The 22,411-nt window shown below is 40.2% G+C and overlaps 1 protein-coding gene across 1 annotated transcript in view; it reads right to left on the bottom strand.

The window, feature by feature from the left end:
* The window catches only part of NUP210 (nucleoporin 210kDa), a 67,739-nt gene that overhangs the window by 12,032 nt on the left and 33,296 nt on the right, over positions 1 to 22,411 (bottom strand). Inside the window, exons 14-30 of the mRNA XM_014958450.1 lie at positions 22,246 to 22,391; positions 20,001 to 20,222; positions 18,066 to 18,239; positions 16,597 to 16,789; positions 16,199 to 16,305; positions 13,993 to 14,097; positions 13,780 to 13,881; positions 10,903 to 11,031; positions 10,086 to 10,213; positions 9,332 to 9,467; positions 8,949 to 9,011; positions 7,987 to 8,166; positions 6,531 to 6,611; positions 5,678 to 5,809; positions 5,343 to 5,501; positions 4,443 to 4,534; positions 2,815 to 2,989 (exon numbers count right to left, since the gene is read on the bottom strand). Coding sequence (XP_014813936.1) covers positions 2,815 to 2,989; positions 4,443 to 4,534; positions 5,343 to 5,501; positions 5,678 to 5,809; positions 6,531 to 6,611; positions 7,987 to 8,166; positions 8,949 to 9,011; positions 9,332 to 9,467; positions 10,086 to 10,213; positions 10,903 to 11,031; positions 13,780 to 13,881; positions 13,993 to 14,097; positions 16,199 to 16,305; positions 16,597 to 16,789; positions 18,066 to 18,239; positions 20,001 to 20,222; positions 22,246 to 22,391 — 2,324 coding nt within the window. The remainder of the gene's footprint in view (positions 1 to 2,814; positions 2,990 to 4,442; positions 4,535 to 5,342; positions 5,502 to 5,677; positions 5,810 to 6,530; positions 6,612 to 7,986; positions 8,167 to 8,948; positions 9,012 to 9,331; positions 9,468 to 10,085; positions 10,214 to 10,902; positions 11,032 to 13,779; positions 13,882 to 13,992; positions 14,098 to 16,198; positions 16,306 to 16,596; positions 16,790 to 18,065; positions 18,240 to 20,000; positions 20,223 to 22,245; positions 22,392 to 22,411) is intronic.

Here is a 22,411-nt window from a genome sequence, read left to right as displayed (position 1 = left end):
AAAAAAAAAAAAAAAAAAAAAAAAGAAGTGGCTAGAAGATCAGTATTTACAACTGTCTACTACTCCACAGGCTGATATAATTGGTGAAAATATCAGTGCACGTAGTCATCTGCCCAACCAGCTGAGGTTACAAGCCAACAAAAACACCACTTCCCTGACAGATTTTCAAGCTTGTTTTACTTTAAAATCTCGGAAACTGTCCCACAAGGGACAGCTACTAAATTTAATATTGATGAAAACAGCTATTTACTGTTAAAACACCTCGTTTTTTAAAGTATTTTTTATTTTTTAAAAAAATACTGAGCTGAGTGCAGCTGGTAGAGGCAAGTGCTTAGCTGGCTTCCATGGCAGGCACTGTCACTCTGTACTTCCACCCTCCTCCTCACCTTATATAAAATCATCTTTTTTTTTGAGCAAAGTTGAAGGTCTAAGTGTTACGTGATGCTGCTGCAGCAGTTTGGTTCTTAATTGTGTACAGTTGTAAATAGACAAACCAAGAGCTCATGAAAGGAAGGACAGAGGGAAGGAGAGAACTCTGCCTTACAATGACACAATAGATTCAAGCTCATCTCCTGCTCCGTCACAAGTTTTTTGACATGACCTTCAGCAAAACTACTCAAACTCTCAGCCTTTCATCCTCAAAATGAAAGCAGCAGCACAGTGTTACCTCACGAGGTTACTGAGAGGTTAAAAATATTATTTCCATAAAAGTAGTTACAGGGAAAACAAATCCGTTGTACAAGATGCTGAAGTGAGGTGGTTCCTACTACAAAGATTTCCCAAGCTTAATTGCCTCCACGGCTCTGTGATATCCTGCCTATGGAAAGAAGGCACAAAGCAGGGATTTAACTTCAGTACCGCTAGATGCTGACTAAATGTCATTTGAGCCAACCCCACACTCATTAGATGTCTTTGGCTCGCCGGATCCAGCAGTGAAGGGAAGAAACAAGGTCACCTATAAGGGAGCTGTAGAAGTTCACTGCCACCACTGAGCAGTACTGAAACTAAGCCACTGTTTCTCCTTTCATCCTCCACCCAGGAGGACAGACCTACATGCCGCCCCACAGACAAAGCTGAACATCATGGCTAAAAGCAAAATTAAAATTAAAAAAAAAAAAAAAACAACATAAAGCCACTTCAGTGTGATTTTAATAATTAAACTTACAAATAATTTGAAGCCAGCACTCAATTACATGTCTTTCTCCTTTAGTTGGGAGATAAGAAAGATGCTGACAGAGTGAAAAGGGGTAAGAGCAAGCAGAGCAGCAGCATCTCAAGGCTTCTGTTTCCAGATGTAGGAAGTTCTTGGCACAAGGACTTTTGAGCAGAAATGAATCACAGAATCACAGAATTGTAGTGGTTGGAAGGGACCTCAGAGATCATCGAGTCCAACCACAAAAAAAAAAACAAAAAACAAAAAAAACCCCCACACCAAATACAAAACACACCACACCAAACGCCCACCAAAAACACCGCACCCACCAACTAAACCCCACACTCAACACCTCACCATAAACCAATAACCTTGGGCACTAGAGCATGCCCTGAAGAACCATGTCTACACGTTTCTTAAATACCTCCAGGGATGGTGACTCCACCACCCCCCTGGGCAGCCCATTCCAATGCTGGATAACCCTTTCAGTAAAGAAATGTTTCCTAAGATCCAACCTGAACTTCCCCTGGCGCAACTTGAAGCCATTACCCCTTGTCCTGACATCTGTAACTTGGAAGAAGAGACCGACCCCCGTCTCTCTACACCCTCCTTTCAGGTACTTGTACAGAGCGAGAAGGTCTCCCCTCAGCCTCCTCTTCCCCAGACTGAACACCCCCAGCTCCCTCAGCCTCTCCTCGTTAAGACTTGTGCTCCAGACCCCTCACCAGCTTCGTTGCCCTTCTCTGGACCCGCTCCAGCACCTCAATGTCCCTCTTGTGGTAGGGGGCCCAAAACTGGACACAGTACTCGAGGTGGGGTCTCACCAGTGCCGAGTACAGGGGGACGATCACCTCTCGGGCTCTACTGAAGGTTAAGGTTCCCTTATGTCCCAAATGCCCGACCAGTAAGATACATTAGACTTCACATAAAAGCATTCAAGGAACAGATGAAGTTTTGAGAAAGAAAAGATGTTTCGTTAGCCTGGAAACAAACTGCTGAGATTTGCTACAGCTTTGTCCTTCCCCAAAGCATCCCCGTTTCAGCGTGGCCGAGACACACGCTCCTCAGCAGCTCACGGACACAGGCAACAGCAGCTCAAGTATTGCATCTGATAAAACAGGTTTTCTCGTGCAGAGATTCACATTATATGTAAAAGCTGAACTGCTGGGAAACAGCGGAGAAAATGAAATTTTTGGGCACTGTACAGTTACATCTCCAATATCTTGAAAATCTAGGTATCACTTTGGTACCTCACAACAGATCCTGCCTTTATATTCATTACTCCAGATATTATTTAGCTTTTTCACACGCTGCAAAATGCGTATTTATGACATGAACAACTTCTTTTATTTGAACTTCTGTAATTATCAGCCTTCTAAGAGATTTTTAGGACAGACTTTTTTAAGAAAAAAAGTTTTAAAAGGCACATGCACACACCATTTTACAAAATCTACCAAATTTAAGAGTTTGCTGGAATTTAATGTTTATCTATCTACTTTAGTGTATTAAAACTTTTTTTTTCAAAGCTCAGTACTGACTGTAAATTCCTATACTTCACAGTTTTCAGAAGTGAAGTTCAAGATGTGCAGTTAACCATCCCTGTTACAGCTGCAAAGATATACTTGTAACAGAAAATGACAAAGAAAGAGAGATGGTACTACCTTAACGGCAACTACAATGGTCTGGCTGATCCCAAATGACTCTTGTGAAATGACTTCGATCGTTGACGATCCTATCAAAGACCCGGAGCTAAGGAAACCTCTCTCATCGATTTTTACAACAGGAACTTTATCTGGTTCAACCAGGACACGGTAACTCACGGAAGCCACTCGGTCCCTTAAGAAAACAAACAAAACAGAAAAACAAATAAGCAGGGGATCCCCTTAAAATCATATTTACACAACTATATTATGCAAATCTATAAGATTGCTGTGTGGTATGGTTTTTTCCACATGTCTGCAATAAAAGTTGAAAAGCCTGTGCTCTAGTCTAAGAAAGAAAAGTTTAAGCTCTGATTAAAGCTCTCTTGGAAGAAGGTCTATTCTGGGTCTAGGCTCATAGTGCAATCTAGTTTCCACCCAGAGCCCTGCAGTGCCATCAGTCACTGATGGAAACTTGATTCCCAATAACAATGGCTGAGGCTGCAACACACAGCTTCTCCCTTCATCTTCTGTAAACAATATTTAGAGGGAGATTAGTCCAGCAGGGCCAATGCTGGGATTAGAGACAAAGTCAGGGACGTGATTAAGTGGATCTCATCAGATTCCTGGAAATAGCTTTGTAGACAAGGTTAATTTTTGGAATAACTTTCACCATGGTATTTGCGTATTAATGAAGTGAGAAAATACACAAGCTGTAATTAGTGGGCAGTCTGAGACATTAGTATCACTTTTCACATCTTCCAAGAGATTGGTAAATGATTATTTTTTTTTCTCCCAACCTCCTCCATTGAGACAGAAAAACTTAATCTTAGGAAAAAAAAGATTTCAGCTGGATTTCAGCTGCCCTTTTCTTGGCAATAGAGTAATTGTTTTTGGTGGTAGAGTTCAGACACACGGGCTCCAACATGGGAGAGTGAAGATAATGGGACAAAGAGATCTACAAACTGGTATCTAGCAACTTAGTGACTTAACCAGAAAAACTGCTCTGGAGAGATAGCAAATCAACAGTAGTAAGGGATTACAAATGGCGGGGCTCCTATATAACTGTTCCAAAAGCAGATGACCATGGTTACTGGAGCCCCAGTGAAACTAATAGTTCTCTCTTCTTAAAAAGTAAATGCCTCGCTCTCAGAGTATCTCTTATTGTCTATATCTGTACATTCTTTGGTAGGAAAACCAAATTTCTAGCCTGAAATGAGTCTGAAATGTCAGTCTTTGAAAACAGATTATGTAAAAAGGACTTCTCATTTGGAAAGGACGTTTTAATCTCATAATCTAGTCACAACCTCTGTATAAGAAACACAGAGAAGTATATACCATAAAGCCTTGATTGCCCATAAAAAATTCTAGTGGGAGAAGGCTACTGCTCTAACTGGCCCAGTGTCTTTCAAAAAAAGGATCCAAAAGTTCAAATACTGAATGAATTTTCTAGCTACAATCTAATCAATACAAGATTTGCCAGAGCCCAAGAGTACAGATAAGATACTATTAATCACCAGATAAGTTGTGTATTACATGGACGTACTGTGGTATTTTTAAAAGACAGAAACAGCTTACTTCAAACAGAATTGCTTTAGGGGTTTGATAAACCGTTGACACAAACCACAGTATGAAAACTGATCACTAACCTGTTTGTCTGAAGTTTAATAAAGGAATTTGGTGACATTAAGATCTGCTCTGCTTCTACTTCTGGTGTGACGAGGTGCAGTTTGTCAAACACCTGGAAAATAAAAGGCATTTTATCCTACTGTTGTGTGCAGCAAGGAATTTATATCCATTTATTTCACCTTCAAACAAAAAAAGCATCCGAAAATATAACATGCTTTTTTTTTTCACCTTGTATAATATATGTGGTTAAAAAAATTAAGCATGAATATTTGAGAATGCGATATGTTCTGAAAAACATTCATTTCTATGGCTAGAGCTATAGTATGGAGTAGTAGGAAAAAAGAAGCAGATTTTTCAAGTGAAATGGTGTTGGAGACCCCACATTCACCTGAGATATTTTAGACTACCCCAAGTCTGAGCCCAGGAACCAAAGGCCCACACGAGGTGCACTCCTCAAGAACATTTTCCAGTTTGTTCCATCTAAAAGGAATCCAGTGCGCACACTCTGAAACTGCTCCCCAAAGCATGGTGGGGGGGAACAACCAGGAGATTCATTTCAGAAGCTAATTCCTGATCCAAATTAACATGCTTGCATAGACACCTATGGTAAGTGCTATAAACAAGAAGTATAACTGTGTAGAGTGGAACTAACTGCTTTATCCACGTCACCTCAATTTCAGGTGGTCTACAAAGAAGCCTAATTCCTGAACTTCATTCAGACATCACACTAACGTGTGACTGTTCAGCATAAACGTTACCAACATTTGGGAAACTTGGAGGTTTCCAAACATTATAGAAACAAGAAAAAAAAAAAAAGTGGAACTAGTCCTTTCCATTTTACATTCCTGACTTCAAATACAGAATTTAATTCATCTCTGAAATAGATATCAAACCATTAGCTCTGAGGAACAGCATCATACCTGGATTTGGATTTCATCGGAGAGCTCTCTTGCCATGTTGTGAAACTGGTTGGCTGCAGGATCAAGGACCTTCACAACAACTTTCAGGCCTGTTCTTCCCTTCACTCTGCCATAAACATCCATTGCAAAGTTGTATTTTGCAGGAAGCCGAAAAGGAGCCTTGGACAGGAGAAAAGTGATTAAAATTTTACTCATGGAAATAACTGACATTGATACAGAGGAAAGATCTCACCCAATGCTGACAATCACTCTTTGATTTTGAGTTGAAGAAACAGTGTTTTCTCAATTGTCATCATGTGGCAATCCCCCAACATACACATACACACATAATTTACCTCACTGTGTCGTGTCTTGATATCCAGAATATCCCTCTTGGTGACAGACCAGTGGAATGTTAATCCTGGCACTGCGTTGCCAAAGGAAAAAGGAGTCTGACTGCTGGTGATGCCCATTACGTAAACTGGCATCTAGGAATAGAGAAACCAATGGTCTTAGGTAATTCTTAGATGCCAAACAAACCTGCACAAGCAAATTTAATTACATTCATTGATCAAGAGATGGTATTTCTTATGAAGAAAATGGTTTGGCTGCTGTTTATGTTGCAAGGACGTGTCATGCAGAAGACTCAACCACCAACTTGAAAAAGTAAGTTTGGATTTATTCCTGTTTGCTACATGCTCTCCAAAAAGCAAGTGCCAGTTTTCCATCAGAAAAGATGAGCTGAATAATTCATTTCTCCCATTTGTAGCATCAAATCACTTCATTTTACTTCAATCACACACTCTCAAGTTTTCTACATCTTTTCTAGATGAGCTCCCTGATTAAGTCCTCTCTGGACATCAACCTTCCCCTTCCAGCTCTCCACACTAAGACACCATAACACAGAAACACAAAACAGGGATTTGCAAGTTTTTATTTTTAATCTTCAAAGCTTCATTCACCTGGGACTAATGAGCTAGAATCACTAGCTATTTTGGAATGAGTAACTAATCAGGGAAATACAGACTCTTAAAAAATAGACTTACTAAAGCCTTCAGAGCAGGCAACCACTGTGAGAGCCAGAGCTAAAAAATAGACTTACTAAAGCCTTCAGAGCCAGAGTGGGATTATCAGATGGCCTAACCAGAATGGTCACAGCTTGCAGGTCAAAATTGAAAGTTAATAAAAGCTTATCACAAATCAACTAACCTGTGTACCAGTTATCATTCGTGTAATCGGTGCACAAATTCTAACGGCTGTCAGCTGCACTACTTCAACTTCCACTTTGTCCTGAAAAAGAGGAGGAGAAGACATTGTAACGACTTGTCAGATATGAACTAAGGTTCACTTTCAGGATCTATTCCCTATTTTGCCATTATTTATTCACTATTGCCATGTAATTTGCCTGTGACATCACAGAAAATATAGATGGACATAATTCAGGAGGACTGTAAAAAACTATAAAAGCATTAACTTTGTAAATTGATAGGCATTTATAAATCACACCTAACTTAAAAAACAAAACAAAACAAAACCCTCTGCTCAAAATTGATGACACGAATGATGGAGCTGAGAGGTGACAGACTGCAAGGGACTAGATCACAGGGACACCTAGGAGAAGAGGGGTGAATAATTCCAGAAGGTAAACATTGAGAGAATCAGAAGAAAATGAGAATGGTTAGGAGCAAATGGGACAATCAAGAATGAAAGGATGATATATGTGATACTCTGATGTCTCCGCCTCACATACACTGACATTCCTGATGGACATTATTCCTACTGCGTTCTGGGGAGGAAAGGTCAGACCTGGACCTTACTGGGCAGTAAATTTAGCTTTCAAGTTCATTCTGGTTCAGGTTCAGGCCAGTCTGCTGCCCCCACATTATAAAGCACTTTCTATTCATTTATTTATTTATTTTTAAGTTACTTTGTCTCTGCTTGGCCTGTGGTGACATCTTTCAAGCAGCAGAGCACAGCAGCTGTCCTGCCTTGACCCCAGATGAAGAGCCATAAGATTTGGCCCAAGTTCTACTGTTCTTAGTCTCATGCAAGTCCCAGGGACTTGTGCTCCTTTAGAGGCCTGCTCAACAGCTCCCTTACGCACAGCTAGTAGGAAATTACATGGACAGAGATTTGGATGGAATATCAGGAATTCACTGCTTGAGCTTCATAGATGGATTCAGACCTCGGCAGGGAATGACAGCTTTCTGTACAGCCTGCCTATAGCTTAGGGGACAACGTGTTTCTTGGGCAACAGTCACCCTCTGACTTTCACTGACATAAGATGCTACTAAACCCTAAGGTGACACAGGCAAGGACAACCTTCGGCTGTTTTAGAAAAGCTTTTTTAGATGGGCTTTTAGATGGATTTACTAATCAATTCTAAAGATATCAGGCCGCTTATAAGGTCTCCCTAGGTTATCAGTAGAACTTTGTTTTAAGGTACAGCAAGATTTAGCTCTGTTGAAGTATCAGCTGTGTCAGCACATGCATAACTTCACAGGCCAGGGACTGTGAAACATTGTCTTTTCATCTCCTTAAGGAAATCAGGAATCAAGTGCACGATAACATTACCAATGCAAAAAAGACTATTCATCCCTTTTGAGCCAAACCCATTGCTTAAAAAGAGCCTCTTTTAATCCCAAACAGTGTCATCAAACATTACCTGACACACCACGACAAGCTTCCCTGTCTCTGCATCAACAGCTTGCACCAGCCCCGTTACCATTCCGTTCCCAACAGCCAGTCCTCTGACGAGCCCCGTGCTGTTCACCGACGCAATCTTCTCATCGCTGACGGAGAAAACGATGTTGGACTGAGGTTGAGGGCCTCCTTCTGAAGTGATCTATAATTAACAGCACGCAGACCGACTAAAATTAACTCGTCAGGTATTTGTTAAAGGCTACACCCCTCCTGTGCTGAGTGCCACCGCAATCTTCTCATCGCTGACGGAGAAAACGATGTTGGACTGAGGTTGAGGGCCTCCTTCTGAAGTGATCTATAATTAACAGCACGCAGACCGACTAAAATTAACTCGTCAGGTATTTGTTAAAGGCTACACCCCTCCTGTGCTGAGCGCCACCAAGGGAAGAGAAGGCACTTTCCCAGGTGCCTGAACCTTCCCAGTTGCCCATAACCTTCCCAGGGCATCTCAGTGCTTATTTCTCCTGCACACTGGTCCTTGCGTGATGCTGGAGCGGGAAATAAGTGAGCTAAGCACAGAGATTGGACTACGTAGAATGTAACAGACTGATGCTACATCCAGCCCAGAAAGTTTCAGAAAGAAATGATCTGGTTTTCCTTTCACCACACATAGTATAGCTCTGCTCTGTGCTTCAGTTTGTAGAACTAGCCCAACTACGCCTCATTTCACAGAGGGGACAAATTATTCATGCTGTGCTGGCATTTAACACTGGAAAAGCTGACACTCCCTTGACACAAATAAATACAAAACCTTTGATCCAGCAATACAGTAAAATAGAAGGTGGCTCAAGAATGAAACTATTGTTCAGTGTGAATGGAGCTAAATTGCCAAGTTGAATATCTACTCCTGAAAAATAAGTTATAAAACATTTATTTTAAAACAGAAATTACAAAAGAAAGACAATATGTAAGAAGATGCCTTACCTGAATTGTGGCCCCAATAATTAGGGTCACTTTCCTTGGCAGAAGTCTAAATGGGGGAAAAACCTAAAAATGGAAATATAAATATTTGCATTCACGCTGTTTCAATCAGACAAATTATGTCAGAAAACAGTACATACAAGTGTAAACCTGGGTCTTCACTTGCTTAATTACAGTAAATTGAGTGTGCTGAAGCTTAACTGATCACGTGGAGTTAAAAACACTAGGAAATCCAAAACAGACGAGCATTTGCATAACTTCTGGACAGAATGATAGGTTTACTTTTCACGGCAAATTAAACTATATAAATTAACTATCATATACTGTCCCTATTCTATCATAACAAACATTTTGTTTACACATATATTTTATCTGAAATTGCTTACTTCAATCTGTTGTGGAGCAGAGTTGATTCTTTGTCCTCTTTTGTCAGCCACAGTTGCCATAAGACTAGTCTGGCCGATGGCCACGCCGTGCACTAGAAAAGCAGCAGTATGGTCATCAAGAGCTTCAGTCAGCGGCCTGTAGCAAGGAAACACATTAAAACAGAGCAGGTCATTGAATAAATTACATTAATAACCTCAGAGGACTTATTTAGGGCATGAGAGTTTTATCATAAGGATGACTAAGTGACTATATCTTAAGCAATTTTCACTCAACACTAAAGAACAACAGTCAAAAAAACTTTTTTGGCATGCTTTTCATCACTGTGTTTAGAACTTGGAAAAAAAGGAGCTTCGAGGCACTAGGATGACATAGCCTACCTGTTTCTGAAAGGCTAAGTAACAGACAGAATGAGTTTGATAACATCACATAGCTCTTCACAGAGTTCTTCACCCGAGGCCATTTGCCAACTCACTCCTTCCAAGATGCATAAGGCTCCATGAAATATTACAGGGTATGAATACTGTCTCATTCATCAGCCAACTAGATTTAGACTGTTAGCTTAGGCAACTTTCCTGACAAATAACCATTTTTTACCATTTAACAGGTAATTAAAACTTTACAAAACCAAACCAAACTCAGTCATTGCATGCTATCAGGCCTCCAAACCAACACCTTTAGTCATTTTTTGCTTATTCTGCCTATACACTTATTTGCAGATTATTAAAAAAAACCAAAAAAAATCCATAAACTTACTCAAGTGAAACAATCTGAGAGGCTGCCCTCAGTTTGAGATCCATGACAGCAAAGTATTTTGCCAGGAAAGGTTTCTTGGAGTCATCCAGAACTCTGACATACGCTTTAACTGTTTTTCCAATCTCCACCTGAAACAGTCACATTCAGTCATTTTTCATTTAAACTACTCTTATTTATTAGCATAAACATTTTCATTATATTTCATATTACACTTTTAGCAGGGTATTAGAGATAAAGCCCCAAGGTTAGATTAGGACTGATTTTAAAGAATAATCCCTGCCAGCTATGGTTAGCATCAAATTAAATAAATGAATTCAGGTCTTTCAGCTGACAAGGGCATAATTAAAGCATCCAGAAATATCAACACTTATTTTGTATAAGACGCACCCAAGCTGGCAAGTAAAACGAGTTGGACTTTTTTTTGTTACTTTTTAAAACACGACATATGGAAAATGACCTTGGGGCAACACTGCTCCTAGAAGAATTGCTCTCCTGCACTTCAACAACAGGAAATGTGAATTAGTGCGTTCATATAAATGATGAATTAGCACTGCTGTGTAAATGCTAGAGTTGAGATCACTACCCCACAGAACATGAAGTAAGAGACACTTCATACTCTGAAAGGCTTATAACTTAAGAGGATACATTCGGGAGGGAGAAACAGAAACACAAGGTAGATTAAACTACTCCCCCCAGGTCATAGCGCTGCAGTAGGGGGCCCTAACCACTACATTGAATTATCCTGTACGTGTCTCACCTTTACGTCCATGATCAGCACAAGGAATCAGCTAATAATGCTGGTTTCCAAGCCACTAACCTTGTCAACAACTCGGACATACATTTGCAGTATATCAGATACATAAATTTCAGTTTTAGCCGGGGAGGGGAAAGCCAAACACAAGTCATGAATCATGACGGTCACTGATCCTGGAAGCAGAGGATGCACCTGCAATGCCAAAAGAAAATTCTATTATAGCACTTCTGTCATTCACAGGATGAAATTTATGTCACTTTCGGAGCTGAGACAGTTGGATGCAGAAGTATCCAAACGTTAGACACAGATAATTCCTCCACCAAAGTAAAAGTAAGGCTGTAAACTGTCTGTAAAACGCTAGCGCAAACGGCCTCCGGGCAGCAGGTGAATTAACGGATCTTAATCCAGAAGCAGTCTGGCACCCTGGTATTCTCCTTCTGCCATCAGAGGGACAAAAGACACACAAGAAATCATTCAGAGCAATGAAACTTTTCTTAGTGGAATGAAAAACAAAATAAGGAAAAAAAAAAGTCAAGGACAGAGACTGTGCTTACAAAGTATTGGTATTGCTTCCTACAAGATTCATACGCTACAGCTGCTGCTTTTAATCTGAATGAATACCCAAAATCTGGTGGCAGATCTTCCCGAGTAAAAGGATGATGAATAAATCAGGTATTTCTTTGATACGATTATTATTACTATTTTATTAATTTTTTCATATAAAGAATGCACACTTTGCACCTCTTGGAATACCAGTGGGAATCAAACAATGAAGAAAGAGACCTCTGCCCACAAAGACAAGCCCTCAGAAGTATTCCGACTCTTCAAAATAGACTATTATTCTATCCAACTATTCTCTTCACCTTCACGGGTACCTTCCCTTTGGCCAGAGGCAGTGCAGACGTTGGGTGTGCTGTTCCATGCACTCCTCTGGCTGAGGAAGATGAGCTCTGAAACAAAGGGGGATGGACAGCCAGGCCCCCCAGTTCAAAGGAATTGAATCAAATTATAGCACATGAGGTGGGAGCACTACAGGAGACAGCGGTAAGAGCAGCGGGAAGAGCTGACATTTTGTTCTTTCAGGGCACCACTCAACTTTTGTCTCAAAATAGGAGGGAATATGAAGTTTTAATACATGTCAGCTTTCAGAATGGCAGCAGTTCCCAGCGTGGGTGGCTGATACAGGTGCTGGGGCACGGATTGATGCACAGCCATGGAAAGCAGAGAGGGGGATGCAGCCAGGAGGCAGCAGCCGGCACGACCAGGGGAGAAGATGCAAGGGAGCTCAGTTTGGGCTGGGAAACCAGAGAAAAGAAGCTCCCAGAGCGAAGGGCTGGCAGGGAAAGCAGGGCTGCTACAGCTTATGAAATCTGTTCCCGTCCCAGCGACCTCTTCTCAGCTCCTATTAGGTGTCCAGCAGCTCCACAGTACATTGTGTATTTCACTGTTTATCACTAGCCATTCCTCTCCCCACGATACCACCCGCATCCAGAAAAGCTGCTGCATCAAAAAGAGAGCAGGAGGTACAGAACTTATCCTTGGCAGCCCCAGTAAAAACTCTGAGAATAACTGCTCTAGATAGCTTGAATTTAGTTTCTCAGAATAATTTACTATCAAATGATGCTGTATCAAGCCAGCTCCACTGATACCTGTCCCAGCATCAGCCTGGCACATCAGCCTGGAATTTGCTGGTTTTCTACACAGACCATTCTGCTGGCTCCCACAGCAAGACAAATCCACAGGGGATACTGGGATTTAACTCACACAGAGCACACAGGACTAACAAACTTTGAAAATGTGGGGGTTTTTTCCAAAATGTTTTTTAAGTGTGTTAAGAAGTGGAGTTTTCTCTCCCTTAATCTGACAGGTAGCTAAAAGAAATCTCTTTTTGTACTTCACAATGCCTGTCTTACTGGACTGTCACACTAAAGTTCACTGCTCTATTCCGAAATCACCCTGTGTCCATCAGCTAGAGCACTGCTAAACCCATGAGGGAGATCTGACTGAAACACCATTAAGAGTTGAAACAGTGCACAATGTACAAAAATCAGCTCATCAATTCTATTTTTCCCCCCACCTCGGTGCATAGCTGACTTGCTGAAAAATATTCCCATCTTACACTTTGAACAATTAATTAAAATGTTTCACCGATACTTTCCACATTCTCTACAATGAAAAAAACAACCCTCACCGTTATCATCATTATTTCACAACTTTATCAACATTATTTATTTTAAGATAAATGTTTAAATCATAAATTTGGGAAGACTACTCTTTAAAACAACTTGTGTCACTTCCAGTTCTTGTCTAATGAAAACTACAATGCAAATATGTAGCTTTGTTGTCATTTACTCTAGAATGCATCTCATTTCCTGGGCCTGGATGAAGTCAAGGCTAACTGTAGTTTAGCTGCATCTTCTAGTGAAAAGGTGCACTAAAAAATTAATATGGTCATCAGAAATCAACTCTTTAATAGATATTTTTTCACAAAATCAGGAAGAAATACCATGATAGCAAAATATCCTGAAGCATTGGAAGAACAATTTGAAGGTTTCAGAAGTACTAGCCTACAGGAAATATTCCAATATTGTTCTAGAAACCAATTAATCTGTTGTATAGTACTTCTGAATAACTGTCACATTATTTTTTCATTTTGTGTTTATGAATTAAGGAGCATTTTACTGTAAAACTGTAATGGGTAAGGAACAACTCAGTACTGGCTTTTCTCTTTTAGAGACTATACGTATGTTTCACTGCAGTTGTGATGCAATGTCCTATACCTGAAATTATACCTGCCTGAAGCTTGGCTGTGACAAGGAACACATCCAAGATTCAGTTCCTGTCTCTCTGTCCGCTTTTACTGGAAAACAACCAATAGTAATGAAACTGCAGAACGATATTCAGATCGCCAAAAAAACATAAAATAAATATTTCACTCACCAAAGCAACACCTCGAGTTTCCTCATGGGTCACTCTCACAACATTTGCAACACTGGTGTTAATGAAAAAATATCCTGAACCTTCTCTGATGAAAAGTTCTGCCTGCAAAACCAGAAAAGCATGCAAAATTAGATTGCACCTCTAGTCCATTGCTAAAACTGGGTTTTGATGTTTTTCTCCCTGCAGTTAGAAAGTAGCAGAATAATTCCTTACCTGTATGTCAGGGTGATTGTAAATGGAGACCTGAGTAGGGTCCACTTTTACATCTTCCACTAGAATGAGTTTAATAGTGGCAGACACTGGTAGAAGAAGTTCATGCTGAAAGAAGCAATTGGAGCTGTTACAGCAAACACTAAGAGTCAGACAACAGCGCGAGTCTCTTGTACATGCAGGGAAGTATGCTTAAAGCAGATGAACAAAGAGCCAGTGCTGGAGAAGTTGAGGTTAATAGAATGTCCACAAGATCTGGCAATTGGCTCCACTATGAGCTCTCTTCTAGAGGTATGGTCATACCCAGGACATTGTCTTGTATTCTCCATCTCTGACCAAGACAATGAACAAAGGCCTACACATTATAGTGGGATCAGTTAACCAGGTCTGACATACACAGACAGGATATTAACTCAGAGACATGTTATAAGTTCATACAAAATGATAAAGCATAGAGATAGAATGTTTTCTGCCACCTCAAGCTCATATTTTTAGGAGGCCACCAAAAGAATTTTCTTCCTTCAATGTAAGTACATAAACATGGGACCAGATGCAAGTTTCATCATTCACCCATAATAACATTAGCTTAGAAAGCAAAAATGTTTTTTAGAGGAAGTTATTATTATGTACCCATTTCACCTAATTAGTAGAATTATTTCCTTGATGTAGAAAGGATGTCTTCTTTCCCTAATGGCTTAATAGGATGCTCCACTTAAACACGGAACAATGATCGAGACATCTTAATGTACCATCTATTTGATTTTTGTGTTTTTGTCTGTAGGAAAGAAGTGTAAGTATGGACAAGTTTGAAAAGGGAATATAGCATCCATTTCTAATGTATTTGAAAAAAAGCAGGCAAATTACCTCTCTGTATGTAAGAAAGACTATTGAATATAGGTTTAAGAAAAGAGCACAATGAATTACAAAATGATTGCAGAACACCAAGTGTTCTTATTACAGCTCAATTTTCTTAAGAGAAAAAAAGATACAGAACCACTCACCTTAGGTGGCAAACTTACTGTGTCTCTAATCTAGTCACTTTGACTAAGCTATAATTCTTCAGTGAAATGCAGCTACACCACACTTCCCAATAAGAGCTGACTGGAAACCTCAGTGAAAAGGCAAGATCCAACTAGCAATATAATATAGATCTTCCAAAGAAATGTACCATCCAGATGCCAACCCTTGGACATACTGACAGAAATCTGGGCCGTAGATATTTCCCGTTACTAGTGCCCATCTGTTACCTGCTCTGAATTAAAAACACTGTAAACTCTAACTCTATATTTCACTCTGTCTCAACTCTGGTTTCACGGTACATGATTCAGAACTGCATACAGTCAAAACCCACTTAAATCTTGCTTAACAAAATTAAACAAAGCAATTTAGCAAAGTGGGATATTTTAAGAGTTAGTTATGGTGCATGTCAGGTTGTTCCACAGGCTGAATCCTGCCCTTATACTCAGCTAAAAAAACGACACAAACAGAAAATTGCCTTCTGTTTATGCTTGCCTTTTGTTCACCATTGCTACTTTTTGCTGTTCTTCCCTATGTTGAGTATCAACAAACTAAAGTATTTCAGGGAGTGGCTAATGACTTGTAAAATTAGAGCTTAGGCCTGTGGCTGGCACTGTACGAACGAGTCGTCTCTCCCTTCTGTACGATCAATGCCAGTCCAAATTAAATAAAAAAGAGTATTAGTCAGAGCCCAGATTTTACATATGGCCCATATAAGGCCATCAGCCAGCTTTTGCTTTGCTCATGCGGAACTTTTCTACCCAGTTTTGCAGTGGAAATAATACATTTGCTTTCCCCAGCGACAGCTGCACTAAGCACGTGGTTGCTTTAGTGAAGGACAAGCAGCAGAGATTCACGAATTCATGAAAAAAAAGAAACAAACCTTAAATCAAAACAAAACCAACTGAAACAATTCTTTGTCATCCCCTTGCCCAGATGGTTTAAAAAACACAAAAAAAAAGGGAAAAAAAAGGAATTGGATACATTTGATATAGATCAAATAGCACGGAGGAAGGTAGGAAAAGCCATGAACATTATAAAAACACTGTGGTATGAATCCATCTTCAGAATCAACTACTGTTTTACTACTTATTTTGACATTAGATATGGATTTATTTGAAATAAATCCGTAGGAAGACTAGGCATTAGGCATCATAGGAAAATAGCAATAAAAAAGCAGAGTTCTAAGTACCGGCGTTTCGACTTCAGCTGCCTTGAGATGGGACTCCTGGTACCCTGTTGCAGTTGCAGAGATGGCAGTTGTTCCAGACTCATGACGAACTAGAACAGTTTGTAAGCCTAGAATCAAATAAAAAGTCAAATAAAACTGATTATGGGAAAGAAAAAGATGAAATGTACACTGCTAACGTCTCCCATTACCATTCTAAAGAGAGGATTTTCTCTCTCAAGAGAGGTTTAGGCATTGGTTTTTGTTTTGTTAAATAGCACACACTTCAAACGCATGTTGGGGATAAACTGAAATATGACTGCAGATTACAGTAATTTCTTTAATCAAGCTCAGACATTACCAAACAGATTTAATTCTGACCTTATTCAAATAATGAAGTGCTCATTTAAACGAATTCGTACCGTGCATTTTCTTTTGACCGCTTTCATCTTCTTTCAGAGTCAGCTCCATGGGCACACCAGGGTCAATATATGCTAAGGACATTTCTGTTGATTCCCAGACAACACTAAGAGAACTAAAATTATCAAATTTACTGCCCTGTTGGTCATATGCAGCCAAATCCAATACTGGATTGCGATACTTTGAAACAGGAACCTGAAAAAGAATGAATACTTTGAAGTGAACAGATGCAAGAGGATTTTTTAATCATTAAAAGAAAAAATAAGTATGCTGAGTTCTATGAGATTTATTATAACACTCATTACATGAGTAATGTTCATTAAAATGAGCCATCAATGCAAAGTCATTAAGCTGTACTTCAACTGCAAGGGGTTTTTTGAGGCGGGGAGGGGGGGGGATGGTGGGGTTTTTTAGCCAGTGAATTACCTGAAAACAAAAATCAGAACAGCTCAACTAAAGCATCCTTGGAATTCAAACAAATAATGAAAAATATTGCTATTTGTCAGAAGACGTAGCTCAAAACTGTAGTGAGATGCATTAGCGACAGCAGTGTGCTGATGTAGGCTGGCACATAACGAAGCTAGAAAATGAGGTGAACTCTAAAGTGACTTATAATATGCAAAAAACTTCTCATCTTGTTATTATGCAGAAGTTACTTAAAATGATTCATCAACTCAGTACATCCTGCAGCTTTATGGAAGTAGGATGACTTTAATATTTACCTGGTAATATTAACACAACCCACAGAGTTTCCTCAGCAAACAACACGTGATGGCACTCATTAGGATGGAGAGGAGAGAGCTCTTTATGCTTGATAAACTACACACAATCACTGGCCATCTCTCGTGACTCGGATTTGCAAAGTGAATACACCTGATGTCACTGGCCAACACTCCCTGTGTCGCTCACACAGGTATCAGCACATCAGCAGCATTTGTGCTCTTACTAATAAGACACACAAATGTACACTCACGTAATAGTGCACACGTGGTAAAATGTCTCTATATACTCAATGCAATAGTTCAATTGGAATGAAGTGGTTTAGGGAAAAAGTATTTTCCTTAGAAACAGTCGCTGAAACATGTCTCCCTCCTCCATTTTTTTTGGTTTTGGTTTGGCTTGATTTGTTGGTTTGGTTTTTTTTTTTACTAAAAAAAGTTTATCTCAAGACAAGTCAGAAAGGCTTCTGACTGTGAGACAGTGACATCTTTGACAGAAGCCACAATCCAAATGCTTTTATATATGATCCTATCTTCTGGTAGGTCCTTTTATAAACCCCTTTGAATGATCACTGCAGGATTATTCACATTGAGACTGCTCTCTGCAGAAGCAGATGACACCAGTGTGGCCCCTAACACCAGCTACTGCTGCTCTTGCAGCAAATCAGATGTTTTATCTTATATGTGAAGGTCCAAACACTGATTTTTAAGTCCTAAGAACACATTCTTTTCCTGTCACCCCTCAGGCTTACCACTTGCTTGTTCTGTTGCAGCAAAGGGCAGGAGAGATCAAGCTGAGGACTTCCATAAACGGGAGTCAAAGTGAGCCGGGAAGGGACAGCACAGATGAACTTCACAACAGCAGACTCAGCCACGGGGAATGGGTTGGTGATTGTGGGGCTGTTCCCAACTGCTAAGGTGATAACCTGTACGATTATGAAAACAGGCAAGTGAGGAGAGAGAAAAGGAAGGGAGCGTCTCTGTGCTGAGGACAGGCTGAGTGACCTGGGGCTGTTCAGCTGGAGAAGAGCAGACTGAGAGGGGACCTCATCAATGCTGAGCAATAGCTGAAGGGGATGTCAAGAGGATGGGGCCAGACTCCTCTCAGTGGTGCCCGGGGACAGGACAAGGGGCAATGGGCACAACCTGGAACATGGGAAATTCCATCTCAACGTGAGGAGGAACTTCTCTCCTTTCAGGGTGGCAGAGCCCTGGAAGAGGCTGCCCAGAGAGGGTGTAGAGTCTCCTTCTCTGGAGATATTCCAAACCCACCTGGACACGTTCCTGTCCAACCTGTGCTGGGTGACCCTGCTCTGGCAGGGAGTTGGACTACAGGAGGTCCCTGTCACCTCCGACAATGCTGTGATTCTGTGACTACTGACTTCAGGCATATTCAAGGCAACATCTCAGTTATGCTCTGATGTCAGAATGAACAAGGGAAAACGTGATTCTTGGGAATTTACAGCACCATTAAGACATGGGTAGGTGTAAAAGGAGGAGCATATTTCAAGAACAGTTCTATACCATTATTAAAGTTATTATTCCTGGGAACTTTTTCTAGGAATTGATGTTTATTGCTATCAAAGTTGAATCACAGAACGGTTTGGGTTGGAAGGGGACTTAAAGATCATCTAATTCCCACCCCCTGCCCCGGCCAGGGATACCTCCCACTAGACCAGGTTGCTCAAAACCCTGTCCAACCTGGCCTTGAAAGATCAAAACTTTTGTGACCTAAAAAGCTAACAGGCAGGTATTTTTCTTACAGAGTGAGAACAGAACAGTATCTGTAGCCACTTCAGGATGTTTAAAAACATCTTATGTTGTATTTTACATTCCTTTTTTAGCCCTCAACAAAACAAAGGGGATGTAAACCCAGAGAAGGCCATCCCAGCAGGCTGAGGCCTCATCCACCCGTGCAGATGTGATCTGTGCTGGAGAAGAGCGAGGAGAGACAGCTCACCCAGGCACAGTCACAGACAGCAAAAAAAAATGCTTGTTCCATTCTGAATTTGCACTTATAGAAACAGATACACTTCGTACAGTGTCCACTGAAGAAACCAGTTAAACAATTTAGCAGCAACACCAAAATGCTTAGGTCTTGCAGAATTATAGGAGGAAAACATTGAATCAAAGCTAAATGCTTTATAAACCAGCCAAGGTGAGTAAAGCAGGATAAATCACCTCTGCGTGTTGGAGAAAACAAGACCAGGTGGAAAATGACTACAGCCACTATCACAAAGACTGCACAAATATCAGAGCAGTAAATTCATATGGTTGTTGTTTGTTTGAATAAAGAGAATCCCACTGGAAGGTAACTTAGGAGCAGGTCAGAGTCAGGAGCCCGTTTACTGCAGTAACCTTCTGCTGTCGTCCTATTTATGCAAGTGAAGCTGCTCTTATCAGGGTCTGTTTAACACATTCTACAACATAAGGTTTCTGTGACTCGGCTTTATACTGCAATAAATCCACCATAAACCACTTTATAACATAATGTTACGAAATGCTCACTCTAAAATCTGTACCACCATCACAAGGCATAAACTATGTACTTACCCACGCTCTTTACTGGCTTATTATAAAAACTACTCGTTACATAAAATGGTATCATAAATCTGCCTGAAGCCTGTTCTCAGCAGCCTTAGCTCAGTGTTTGATGGAGGACAACAGAAATACCTTCTGGCACTTACTTGCTCTCCCAGGCTTTTGCAAGATGCTCTAACCCAGTGCTGGATGTCATTTCGTGATGCAGGAGGTGGAAGTAAATACAGACTAATAGTTTCTGCATCCTCAGCGGTGATGTTCCTGAAGAACTTTGAAGGCTCTTGTACCCATGGTTGAGGTCCTCCTTCAAATAACATATCTTTAGAGGAACCCACAGTCACTAAAGCAACAGATGGAGGATCGATAGCCTGCGATGAATGACAAATTAATGAGATGAGTCTATTTACACACAGTTTGGTTGTACTTTGCAAAAGAAACTTCCTTCTTAATGGAAGAGCTACATTTATTATTTTGATTAGACTATCATTTTCCCCATACAGTGGTTATTTAAGAACAGAGTTGTACCAAAATAATTGGCATCACCTACAAGAATTCTGTCCAGTCAGATTATATTCCATGGATTCAAATAAAAGTTTTCACTACATTCTAATTACATCCCTTTCATGAAGAGCTACAACAAGAAGACACTGAATATACTCTTCTGAGCACATTTAGAGAGAAAGTATTCCACTACATTTTTCAAATAGAGAGCACTTTAAGTGAATTAAATTTTACTCTTTAAAACTCCTTTCACTTGACATTGCTCTCTCCAGCACAGTTCTGTGAATGCCATTATTCACCCATACGAGTTTTCCCTCAAATCTCTACAATAAATTCTACATTGACATGCATCCCTGGGATAAGCTGAGCAGTTTATCATCACAGAAATTAACCTGACATTTTAATACACAATAACCATTTGTAGCTTGTATTCCACAACATCATATTACCCAGGAGTTTAGGAAGCAAAAAATAGCAGCTAAGATAAAGGATGGTTCAATTCTTTCGCCAGGTGTGTAGGAAGAGAGAGAAGGCATGGGAAGCGTTGGCATAAATGTTCCTCTTTCCTCCCATTCAGTCCCTGGTTATATTTGTAATATAAAGGTAAAACCCATTGTGAAAGTAGGAAATTTAGTCTTGAGTGTCTGCCTGCCTTTTGATTCCTCTTTATCTTTCTTCCACTTTTTATGTTATCTTTTTCATTTTTTTGAACAGGTATCACCTGACAGAAAAATGCCTGTGCCCTCCATTTCTGGGCATTATAAACATTGTATTCTTCAGAAACGAGGGAGAAGAATGTGGAAGTCACTGCTCTACACTTACTTACATACGAAAAACTCCTAATAAAAGGGACTACACCTCTCTCTCCCATAGGCTGCCAAAAATAGAAAAGTTAACACACTCTGCTCAGGATGTCTCAGCATCCTAAAAGGATTACATTCAACTATTTAAGATCTTTGACAGAAAAGCACACTGAAAAATTAAAATCACCATTATAGTCACAGATTTGGGTGAATTGCACAAACTTTGTTCCAGATTTAGGGAATAAAGCCACGGTCAAATGTATTAGACTCCAGCTTTGCAGGTTTAGTGAGAGCTCTCTGAAGATGGGGGTAACAAACATACTGTTTCATATGCTGATCCTGGGCTCAGGTTCTTTCCTCCTATTTTCTTTAATGAACCATCCAACAGCAAAATATATTTCTCCCATTCGTAAGAAAAAGCATACATTTTCACCGCCCTACAGGCAAGTCAGTGTTGCCTTCTTACAAAAATCAGTTTATATAACGTGAAAGCAGAAATCATAAGCTAGGTCTGCTTTCATTTGCCATTGTGGACACAGGTATTAAGGGGCAGTTACAATTCTTATTCAGCCAATTTTTAATCAAGTAAAATGGACAGTCAAGAAACAAGTTATTTGAGTCTCACATAATTTTCAACCCATCTAGAGTCTGTTGAAAAGTACTTCACTAATTCAGGTATGCTGTGCAAAACAAAACGTACATCCTCATTTGCATGAGGACCGACTCCTGTTACTGTCCTGTGTATTTCTTCACCTGACAGCAACTGCGACTCTTTTGCCAAGAGGCTAAAAAACAGGCAAGGATCTCAAAATCCCACTTCAGAAGTTGCAACAATCTGTTAGTTCACTCTGGCACTCCTCTGTAGTTCCCTTGCAATGGCCATGGAAGCAAACTCTACTATATACATGCTCCACAGACAAAGGGTTAAAACATGATTCCCCAGAACAGTCCATACAATTTTTTTCCTGTGAATCAACCACCCACAGATTTTCAGAAACACACTTATTACATAATATCAACTTGCTATTTGGCATTTAAAGGCATTTGAAGTGATGGATTGTTGAAGGAACAGCAAAACCAGACTTACTTTTAATGGCAGATAAGCAGCAATGGTGATGCTCGCACTGAGGTGGACGTGACCGTGGGTGTAACTAACAACAAGTGCTGTGAACCCTTGAGCTTCTGCTTTCACTCTGACTCCACTACAAAAATCAGCAGTCGGCTTGAGCCTTCCTGTACAACAAATTAAAAAT

This window comes from Calidris pugnax, unplaced genomic scaffold (genome assembly GCF_001431845.1).
Source record: "Calidris pugnax isolate Ruff unplaced genomic scaffold, ASM143184v1 scaffold336, whole genome shotgun sequence".
NCBI classification, from domain to species: Eukaryota; Metazoa; Chordata; class Aves; order Charadriiformes; family Scolopacidae; genus Calidris; species Calidris pugnax.
This window is presented reverse-complemented; position numbering and strand designations above follow the sequence as displayed.